Here is a 12,102-nt window from a genome sequence, read left to right as displayed (position 1 = left end):
TAATCACCCTTAAAACTTTACCCAAGTCCTACGTGCATTGTATCGAAACTCTCAACATCACTTCTACTAGTGTTGATCTGAAGTTCACAGATCTCTGCACACTTCTGCTTCAGCAAGATCGGTGGACACAGCAATTCGGTAGCAATTCCAGCTCCACCTCCACAGAACAAGCCTTTGTTGCTAATTCTTTTCACAAGGATAAGGGCAAGTCTCATTCTCAACAGTCTTCTCAGCAGAAACCCTCTGCTCAAGCATCAGAAGGCTCCAAGAAAAAGAACATTCAATGCAACTACTACCACAAGTATGGTCGCATGAAGGTTGAATGTCGGAAGCGCTTAGCTGCCCAAGCTAAGCAATCTAGGTCGCAGCCCAAAGCGAACAGTGCAGAGCACACTGAGCAGACAGAATCTACCTTTACGCCTTCATGGCTAAAAGACCCGCAGATCATGTCAAATCGTCTGCCTGGTATATTGATTCAGGTGCCTCTCGTCATTTCACCCACCGTCGAGACTGGTTCACTGACTACCAGCCTTATTCAGATTCTGTTATATTTGGTGGCGGGGAAGAATACACGGTTGTCGGCAAAGGCAACATTCAGATTCAGTCTACTGGGAGGAATCTCATTTTCCTCGATGTCTTCCACGTTCTAGGGATGGAACTCAATCTACTCTCAGTCAGTCAGATGCTGCGACACTCTCCACAGTTGGATGTCACCTTCAGTTCACATCAGTGCACCATCACTAATCGGGAGACTCAGTCAGTTGTTGCAGTTGGCCTTGAGGATCATGGTCTTTTCAGACTTGCAGATTCTGGTGTTAGCTAGGCTGCTCAGCAGTCTTCTCTCTGTACACTTTGGCATCAACGATATGGGCACTTAAATGTGCGCTATCTTGCTCAGCTTGCTCGGGAACACTTGTCCTCGGATCGCCAGAGATTCAAACTCAGCAGCTTGGAGTTTGTGATGCATGTCAGGCTGGGAAGCAACATTGCACACCCTTCAAAAGTGGCGATTCATGGCGGGCTTCTCAAGTACTTCAGCTTGTTCATGTTGATATCTATGGCCCTATGGCTAGTCCTTTTGTTCTTGGGTCCAAGTATTTTCTGTTGTTTGTTGATGATTTCAGTAGAAAACAGTGGGTCTATTTTCTTGCAAAGAAATCAGAAGCGTTTACTGTATTTTAGAAGTTTAAATCTCTAGTTGAAAACAAGTATGGGAAATCTATTATTGCTCTTAGATCAAATAATGGGGGGGAATTTTGTTCTAAAGAATTCTCTAGCTTCTGTGATATTCATGGCAGTAAGTGCAGTTAAGCACACCCCACACACCCCAACAGAACAACGAGGTTGAATGTCGGAACAGAACAATCACTGAGATGGCTAGATCCATGCTCAACCACAGACATGTTCCGAACCAGTTTTGGGCAGATGCAGTTAACACTGCAGTCTACCTTTTGAACCGGTCACCCACTGTGGCGGTCAAAGGCAAGACTCCAGAAGAGGCCTGGTCAAGTCGCAAGCCCAAAATCAGTCATCTGAAGGTTTTCAGCTCCCTTGCTTATGTTTGGATCCTTGATGCTTCACGCACAAAGTTGGATGCCAAGAGCTAGAAACTTATGCTTACTGGATACAATAGTCTTCACAAAGCCTACCGCTTGATCGACATTGAGACATCTCGTCTCCTGTATAGTCGTGATGTAGTTTTTGATGAGCAGCGAGGACCCTTCATGCCTGTCTCTCCTGTTCCTGATTCAGCAGACCAGCCTATGAAGGCTCATGATTTGGGATTTAGACTTCCCTTAGGTCCACCTGATGGGAGGGCTCCAATAGCTCCAGTTATCCCGGTGATTCTTGTTCATATACCTCCGGCTTCTCCTACAGGATCACCCAGATTTGCAGATGCTTCACCTGATTTTGATCTGGATTCTTCTTATGAGGAACCTGATCATAGAGCATCTCCTGATGTTAATGTTGGTCCTTCTCCTCTCCGGCCTAAATGGTGAGCCAAGACACTTCCTGATCTTCGAGATGATTAACTCATCGATGGGAGAATTGCTCGGAAAAAGAGCAAACCTGCAAGGACAGTTAATTTTGCTCTCATGGCCAACATTCACAGTGTGTTTGAACCTCAGACATACTCTGAGGCCAAAGGTATTCCAGAGTGGGAACAGGCTGTGCAATCTGAACACCAAAGCCTGTTGAAGAATCACACCTGGAAACTTTTTGATCTTCCACCAAGGAAGAAACCCATTGGCTGCAAATGGGTCTACAAAATCAAATACAAGTTTGATGGTACTTTGGATAAGTACAAAGCTCGTTTAGTTGCAAAGGGCTTTTCTCAACATCAGGGCATTGATTATGAGGAGACCTTTGCTCCTACCGCAAAGATGAGCACTATCAAATTAGTCCTAGCCATGGCAGCACAGTTTGGCTAGAAGGTCCATCAGATGGACGTCAAGAGTGCTTTCCTAAATGGTGACCTACAAGAAGAGGTCTACATGACGCAGCCTCCAGGTTTCAAGGTTGCAAGTAAAGAACACCAGGTCCTCAGATTGGTGAAAGCTCTCTATGGATTGAAGCAGGCCCCTAGGGCATGGTACATGAAAATTGATAAGTACCTCAGTGATCAAAGCTTCAAGAGGAGTTCTTCAGACTCAAACTTGTACATCAAAACTACTAACAGTGATATCATCCTTCTGGTCATTTATGTGGATGATTTGATCATCGCCGATAGTTCGGCATCTTTGATTCAGGGAATCAAACAGAGTTTATGCCAATCTTTTGACATGATTGACCTTGGGCTCATGCATTATTGCCTAGGTGTTGACGTTTGGCAGCAGCATTCTGGTATATTCATTTCTCAGTCTAAATATGCTAGGGCTCTGTTAGACAAGTTTCGTATGCAGGATTGCAAGACTGCATCTACACCTATGGAGAAAGGTCTGAAGTTATCAGCCCAATCTGATTCTCCTTCCGTTGATGATACTACATACAGGCAACTAGTAGGTAGTCTCATCTACCTCTTTACTACTAGACCTGATATCAGCTTCACAGTCAGCTACATTTCACGCTTTATGACAGCTCCCAAGGCTGATCATTGGATAGCCGCAAAGCGTGTGCTTCGTTATGTGAAGGGCACTATTGATTATGGAATTCTCTACTCTCGGAGTTCTAATCCTAGACTCCGTGGATTCACAGATTCAGATTGGGTCGGCTCTGTTGACGATAAAAAGTCAACTTGGACAAGGTGATTTTGGTTCCGTGAAAGATCCTATAGAGTGGTGGTGGAACCATGGAGGTGAAACCCCTGATTTGCAATCATTTGCAATAAGATTGCTCTCACAAGTAGCCAGCTCTTCATCTTGTGAGAGAAACTAGAGTACTTATGGTTTCATCCATTCACTAAAGAGGAACTATTTAGGCTCAAAGAAAGCAAAGAACCTAGTCTACATTCATAGCTAGATCCTAGATACAATGAGAGTCCTTCAGCACAATGGGATCAAACTTCAGCTAATGGAGAAGCTGCAGCCATTGTGGATGAAGTGGTTGAAGCAGATGGCCTTACTGATTTAGCCCTTGTTATTCTACCAATAGAGGAACATGAGTTTGAGAGTGATGAGTATTTGGAGAGCATCATAGTTGAGGACCTTGATATGGATGATCATGGCATAGAAGAGTAGATGATAGATTTCTGATTTTTGCTTTTTTGTTTACATGTCAGCTTGTGAAGCTGTCAAGATTTCTGAATTTCAATATGTAATCAATTTGACTGTGACACAATGACATTTGTCATTTGTGTACTACTATTTGAAAGTTAATGTTAAACTTTAGTCTTTAAGTTTTGGCTCTATTACTGTTCTTGTTTTGAAGGTTCAATGTCAGACTCACATTATTTTCCGATATTCTATAAATTATTAAATTATATATTTTTTTTTTTAAATGACGTCTCCAAGTACCCCCGTCTCCTATTTTGAAAAAATGGCCATACCAGTACTGGTACTAGTCTCCGGAGTCTCCAAGAACCCCCATCTCCTGGCAACCTTGATGAAAACCCTTGCTGTAAACATCTTCATTGGTGAAAGATCTAACTTGAGAGATTGACTAGCGGTTCCATACAAGAATCACATCTGAGCTTCATAGTTTGTTTGCATCTCCAATATTGAGCACAAAACTTCAGGGAAGATTTGAAGAATACAAAGAAGGGAAGGAAGAATAATTTATTTGCAGATTTGAAGCAGATTTTCTCTTTTCTAAGCTAGTCATAAATATGCCTTGCTGGCCGTACAAGCCTGGTTAGGGTACATGGGAGTTTTGGAGGTTGGCACCTAGGGTTTTGCTGGACTTCCTTGCTGTAATTGTACTGTGGACCGAGTGCAGATTTGATACTATTTGGAGGTGTGGTGTACAAGTTTGGAGCTTCCAGTTTGCTGGTTCTAAGTGCAAAATCAATCTTGTATGCTCCAAATTTAATGGGTATGTTGGAAATAGCATTGTAATGTATTTTGATGATCTCGGTGGTGCTTATTTTGATGATATATTGTAAAACCAGTTTCGAAAATACATCTGAAAATATTGTTGGTTGTGAGTATTACTGAATATTGTGCTTCGAAGATTTATTTCTGCTTAATTCATTGCTGAAAATAAGAATATTGCAATATCTATTTCTACATTTCTCTGCATTTCGAAAACAAATTCAAATCTGAAAACAAAACAAAAATATTACATTAATCTGGTAGGACATGTTTAGACGCGTGCGGGGTCATGTGTAGTTCTTGTGTGTACATACAATATGTGTGTAGACACTCATTCAAAGTGAATTAATGGTAGGAAAGGTTGACTTAGTTGACCTATGTAATTTTACATGTACATATTTACAGCGTAATTATGTCACATGCTTTTTATATACATCAATAAAATTGTTGCAATCAACCTAATCTCTAGTAGCATACATTTCCAGATACTTAACTGGTCAACTCACTTAACTACCTTGCCTGGCTTTCATTAATGTTTTGTACTCTATATTGGAGGGATGGGTTGTGTGCTGAGTATGAATTTGTGGAAATTGGAAAGTCTGTACCCGTGTTATCTATTAATTGTTTTCAGAGATTGTGAATAAGGGTACTCTGTATCCACTATTATCTAATTTGTATACTTAATGATGCTTGGCTTAAGTTCATATGATCCTGGCCTCGAAGTTCACAGTCAAAAAACATATGAATTTTATATGGTCAAAAAGAATTTTGTTAATACTGTTTGCCAAGGGTAATGGAATTCATTGAAAATTCTATCATCTCTTTGTTTTAACAAGGATAGGAGCAGTAATTCAGGACACATCTAGTAAGTTTTTAAAAGGTGGACCTTTTTTCATAGGGTCTAAAGCCAAACAATGAAGCAGAATAGGCAGTGGTCGTTGAAGGTATTCAAACTTCAGAGCTAGGTCGTAGGAATTTGACTGTGGAATGAGATTCTTCTGTAGTTATTCAAGGTTTGTGTAAAATGGAATGCCTGGGTTCGGATGTTTATAAGTTTGTTGGAGAAGGCTTTTTCTATGCAAATCCTATGGCGATATCTTTTCTACATGTTGCTAACACAAGCGCAATGAGGTTACTATTACAGCCAACAGCGGGGTGGAACAATCTCTTTTTCAGCTCTGATTGGTGATAAGAAATTTTCTAGGGAGGGCCTGGAGGGTTTCTTGGTCACATATTATCATCCTTGTAGTTGTGCTCATTTTTGTTTGTGTAGACAGTGTGTTTTGTTTGGTTTGCTCAGCTTACTCCATTATGTTTTTATATTGGAATTTAATAAAAAGAAGAACATTTCTTCTTAAAGAAATTGGAGCTACCAATTTTTACGATTCCCTCGTCATTTCTGACGATGGTGGCATGTAGCTTATATGCAAAGTTATGAGACCTTTATATCCTTGCTTCTGAAGGGCTCTTCAAGTGCCAAGTCTACTTGGCAACTGGCTTTTCATTTTCTAAGGCCCTTCTCTTTCTCAGCCTGTATCAAGCATCCCCCTGTTTCCTTTGTTTTGTGTGGGTTTGGTGATGTATGTGCTTTGTATCTTTCGATTTACTCTTCTTGTAGGTTTCCATGGCTCGCCAAAGAACCTCCAACAAATCCAGAGATTGTTTTCTAGGGAGCAGTCTCAAAACATAAGGTCAGGCTACTTGCTTTAATGTTGTTCCTATGAATCTAGTGAAATGTATTCTTGGCCCGCAGGGTTGGGCAGCATGTGTGTGAAGGTCTAGAGCTTCCATTCTTGCAGAAATTAGAGGAAAAAGTGCCATATTCTGCTGTCTGCAGATGGGTGGTTCATGTGCTGCTTCAATCTCACAGGGTGTGATGTCCCATTTTGGAATATTCCTGATTTTTGCTTTAAAGTTAAAACAATAACATTTACTCAAAATTGATAATAATTTTATCGAAGATTAAGAATTTATGATAATATTCAGATCAATAAATCATAGCACAATATTCAAAATCAATCATATCATGAATTCTTTGGAAATACTCACAAATCTGCTGAATTAGAGGTTTTCATCCCTAACAAAACAGTGACAATAGCAGGAGTTTTTATCCTTAGCTTGCCAAAGAGAATAAAAAAGTTTTCGTCCTTCAAAACTCTTAGCCCACCTTGGAGGGTTTTTGTCCTCCTCAAACAAGATTTGGGTTTTCGTCCAAACTTGATAAGAGCATGAAAGGGGTTTTTGTCCTTCCACTTCTTCTGAGATTGGAAGGGATTTTGTCCTTGCTATTTGCAAGACACTTCCTCAATTCAAAACTGATTGCTTGATGTATTTGCTAGATTATTTCCGATTGTCTTTGCTTATTAATATTTCTTGATGGATTGACAAGTCAACATTTGAATAATGCTTGAATGTTTATATAAATGATTGATGATTGAATTGATCGAATTTCTTGGATGACTGATTTCTTCCCCAAGAAATGATCTCCCCTTTATATCTCATTCTCGAGGGAGTCACAATCTTTTACAAGAAATGAGTCACCACCCTTCATTGCTGCCCTTTTGAGAATAATAATTTATTTCTAAATTGATTGCTTGAATTGATTCCTTTATTGATTATTAAATGCTTGTTTTATATATGAATTGATGATTTATTCAAATTTTTTATACCTTTACTCCTCCAATGGTCATAGCTCTTTATTTCATCCCCTCTGACCATTCATTAAACTTAATTTAATTTTATATTTTCTAATTATATTATATTTTATTTTTATATTTTAATTTATTATTATTATTTATTATTAAATCCTATTTCAAAAAGGGACATTACACACAGAATCTTCTTCGTCTGTGGCACGGGGTAAGGGATTTTGGCTACTGTTGCCAAAGAGAGCCTGAGTAACCAGCCACTGGGTACCTCAACATGTCATCTGGAGGTAATCATCTCTTTTACACTTCCTTCCCTCGTGAATAGTTTTCTGAGTACATTTGCTAAGTCTGTCCTAATTCCTGCTCGAAAGGTGAAGTGATGTCAAGTGTGTTGGGGAAGGACTTCCAGGTAGCTGCAGTGAACACTTTGAGGAGTGTGGGAAGCAGGGGAGTCAGCTGACCTCCTTATGTCCAGTAGCTAACCTGTCTCTTTTTCTGGTTTCTCTGCTCAGAGGCTGATGGTTTTTGCTTTCAGTTTTTTTGTTTTGCTGGGTCATGTTGAATGCTCCTTTCAATTTTTATGGCCAATGTGTGATCTTCTTGTAGTTAATTAGAAACTGGCTGTTATTGCAACTTTCGTTTGCAAACTATTTCCTTCTCATGCTTCAAAGGGTACACTCCCTTATTGATCTATCAAAAAAGAAAGAAAAAAAAAGGTTAAGTCAGTAAAATATATTAATGGCTCTAATTTATACAATGGCATCCAATGTTATTTTCAAGCCAAACTGAAAATGTAAGCTATTGCTTGACAAAATAAAAAAACAATTATTTTTCTCAGGTTGTGCATAATGAATGATCTACCCATGATTGTCATGAAATTGAAGGAAAAGATCTTCTTGTTTCCGATAAGCAAGAACTGATCAGTATCTAGAGTTTTAAGAAATGATCCTTAGAATCTTCTTGTAAACAACATAGTCACAGCAATTATTATTTAAAATTTTAATAATGTCTGAAACCAAGACTATAATCAAGAAAAAGGATCCTAAATGTGGTAATTAATTATTTGACAATATTGTACACCATCTTATCCTACCAAGCAGAAAACAAGATGACCTATCACTAATGTAATCCAAAAGACCCACTACATGGAGAAATCCAATATCAAGATATCCCTAGACACAACACAAACATGGTAATCACTTATAAAGTCAAGATATGATGAACTTATAGGTAAAGGTAGTTTTTTCAGGTGGCCAACAAACAAAGACACCAAGTTGGTGTATAAAAGTCCCCTCGTCTAATCCCACATGGGGGTTCTTTTTCAACTTACCATATATATTGTAGAAATTTGCACATATTTATGCTTTGAACCAAGTTGACCAAGCTTGTGATAGATTAGGCCTTGCCAGCCCAAAGTATTGACCAGTTGCTAGCTTACATAAATTCATTTGAAAACTATAAGATTTATGGATATCTGTAGCCCTCTTCACACAACTTATTTGAGAGGACTGTTCAATATCCAGCATTTATATTGGATGCAATCAGTCGACAGAAAAAGAACTTCTTGTCTGTCAATTTTTAAGGCATCCTTCTTTAAGATAAAAAATAGTCACAGTAAATAAGTCCTTTGTATAAACTATAATCATAATAAATCTTATAATTTCACACCACTGTAAACAACATGGACACCCCTATTGTATATTTATGTTTATTTTTATGAGTGGGAGAAACGAAAATTTATCAGGAGCCCTTACAAATGAAACTCTATAGAAATGTCTATACCAAATAATTGAAAACTAAAAATACCAACACTATCCAAACTTCTGTACAAAATATTTGCAAAAAGAAATACAGTGTAGACATATCTGTGCATGAATATTTGAAAAAAAATCATACTTAAACACAAATTTAAAATACACATAACATCCATATTTGGTACATACAAGATCGAAAATCACATCAAAAAAAACTAACAAAAATACATCTGATATTGTCATCATCAACTAATGAAAAATCGGCAAGGATACCTGCAGAAGTATTCAACTCGTGACTCTCTCACTGAAATACTAAAGCTTGGTCAAGCTTTGTTTGTAGTCATCAATCAATGCACATACAACAATCTGTTTGCCTTCTTTTCTTAGGATCAATCAGTTTGCTTAGGGTCAGGGGATTTGGGATAAGGCTATTTCTTTTAAATGAAATTAAGGGAAATACCCCCCACCAATTAATTATGGGAACAGCCCAGATATACCAGGTTGTTCTGAGAAAGGCAAGTGCCATTTCCAAGAATAGTCCAGCCTTTTTGCACTTCTGGAGTCATTGCACAAAAAAACATCATCTAAAGAAAGATAAATTAGCTGACACTCCAAGCATTTCAATCCAATATTTACATCATAAGGTCTCATCTGGACATTCATAATGACCCTCAAAAATAACTCCAAATACTTAGATATGAAGATGAAGTTGCAAACAAGCCAATAGTGGAATGTTGTGATGGTTAAGTTGTGTTATTGTTGTTCTTGCCATCAAGGTTCAAGCCCCACCGGTTCATAGCTCCGGGTTAAAAAAGATGAAGTTGCAAACAAAACATATTATCAGATTCCTGTACAAGAAACAATACCATAATCTGACATAAACTTTTTATGGCGATCATAAGCATTGAGCCCTCTGATATACGCCCCATACTGCCTGTCACAGAATCATAGATGTTCATCATTAGATCAGTAATAGTCATGAATTCAAACACATTAGCAAAACAAATTACATCGCAATAAATGTAAAACAAATTAAATATGTTGTAATATCAACAAGATTCGCAGCAATGTCAAGCGATTCAGTAAATTGAAGTCAATTGTGGAAATAATAAATGCAATGAATCATTGAGCTTACCAACAGGGTATTTTTATCATTGGATGACACCAAAAAGAATTGTAGCTAGCTATGTAAAAGTAAACAGGAACCATTAATATGCAAATTGGACTTTGTAAACATGAATATATGCGATCTATCCAAAGGAAGTTTGAACAGTTTTATATTCCACATCACCAACTAAATCTACAGATAGCTATGTTAAACCGAAAGGAATATTTGGTCTGGACTTTTGGCTTCATAGCATAACATGACCAAATGTGGGTGTTTTGAGCAATTTAATATTCCATATAGCCAAAAATTTAGCAGGCAGCTATGCATCAAGGCATTTCAGTTTACCTTTTAGGATGATAAGATACTCAGTTCAATAACTTTCCTTATTGAGATTCGAATGAGCTGTTGTATCTGGTGCTGAGTGCCATTTTTGCGGGTCTCGGCCCCTTGGGTCCCTTACCCAAGTTATCATTAGCAGAAACATTGTATAGATGGATCAGCTTTGCATATTGATTCTCTTAATAAGGTCCTCCTAATTTAGTTTTTCCTGAGAAATGTCTGCAATTTTATCTTTGTGGCATAACATGATCAAATATTGGTATTTCTAACTGTTTGTTATTTCATATGACCGTCTTTGCCAGATCACACAATTGGCAATTCTGGCTTCATAACATAACATGTCAAATGTGGATACCTTTAGCAGATTAACATTCCATACTACCAATTGCCTTAGCCAAGTCAGTTTCATTAGTGTATAGATATTCAATTAGTATCTTCTTTACTTTTGAGCTTTTTGAAGTAAGGAACATATTTACAAACCAACGCTAGAGAACTATATATTTTTCTCCATTTTCATCCTTATATACAGTGTATAGAAGAAAGTAAGTGCCTCAGTTTAACATGACCAAATGTAGGTATTTTTGACTGTTTAATAATACATATGAACAATTATCTCAGCCAGAACAATTGCATTGCTTTAGTTTTTTCTGAGTGAGGAACATATTTACAAATCAACACATAAGAAAAATATTTTTTCTCCATTTTCAACCTTACATATAGTGGATAAAAGAAATTAATGCCTCAAAGCCACTAGAAATTTACCAGTATCTTTAAAACCAGCCGAACCTGATTAGAGACAACTTTCTACTTGAGAGAACCTATACATCCAACAAAGTGATTTAACTGACCTCCTAAACACTTTGATTCCTTTTCCACAATACTCTGTTGAAGATGTTTTTAACATCAAAATCTGCTTAAGGAACAAAAACACATAAGAATCACATAAACATGCAATTCCAAGATGTTTTTTACATTTTGATTCCTTTTCCACATACTCTGTTGAAGATGTTTTGAACATCAAAATCTGCTTAAGCAACTAAAACACATCTTAGGAATCACATATATATGCAATTTGCAAGATATGCAATCTCAATCCGGGGTATTTCAGAAAAAGACATGATTGAAAAAATGAAAACCAATGTATTTCACTTGAACTCTGCATTCCATTTAAAAAACACCAAGTACAAGAAGTTTGATTGAATATTAAAGTTTGTCAGTCTTGGAATCTCGAAGATGTACGATGTACTCCCAAATATTTATTGTTCCTTTACGATGTCACACAGAACACAATTTGTTTTGAATTATATCAACTGGAAAAAGAGAATAAAGTGCCCTTCAAATGTCAAAGAGAATGAAGTAGTCTTTATTCTAGTACATTATGTTAAGGGTTTCCCACACTAGCTATGCAATAGAATAACTCCCTAAAATGCATCATCAAGTACCATTATGCTATGTTCCCTGGCATTTCCAGGATGTGAACAGCAGGATGAGATTTAGAATTTAAATATGTTGATTTTTTATGATCAAAATTAAGAGCAATCAGAAAAACACATAAGACAATGAACACATCAGATTATCCTGGGAAAACCCTCCAACTTGAGGGAGAAAAACCCAGCAATGAATGTCTCCTTTATATATCAAATATGAATAGCAATAATCCTGTTACAATGGCCAAGAACAAAGGCCTATAAGGATCGCTTCACTCCTTGAAGCATAATAGATAAATTTGCCTCTTGCACAAAGTCGACTTGCTGTAGATAATCCACAATCTGCTCTTAACATGA

General features: G+C 37.5%; 1 protein-coding gene across 2 annotated transcripts in view; it reads right to left on the bottom strand.

Annotated features, from left to right (window-relative positions):
- Positions 1–12,102, bottom strand: part of LOC131034640 (uncharacterized) — a 218,051-nt gene that overhangs the window by 193,923 nt on the left and 12,026 nt on the right. For both annotated transcript variants that reach the window (XM_057966192.2, XM_057966193.2), the window contains exon 2: positions 9,738–9,805. In XM_057966192.2, coding sequence (XP_057822175.2) covers positions 9,738–9,805 — 68 coding nt within the window. The remainder of the gene's footprint in view (positions 1–9,737; positions 9,806–12,102) is intronic.

Source organism: Cryptomeria japonica, chromosome 4 (genome assembly GCF_030272615.1).
Source record: "Cryptomeria japonica chromosome 4, Sugi_1.0, whole genome shotgun sequence".
Taxonomy (NCBI): domain Eukaryota; kingdom Viridiplantae; phylum Streptophyta; class Pinopsida; order Cupressales; family Cupressaceae; genus Cryptomeria; species Cryptomeria japonica.
The sequence above is the reverse complement of the archived record's forward strand: the minus strand, read 5'-3'. Positions and strand labels throughout refer to the sequence as shown.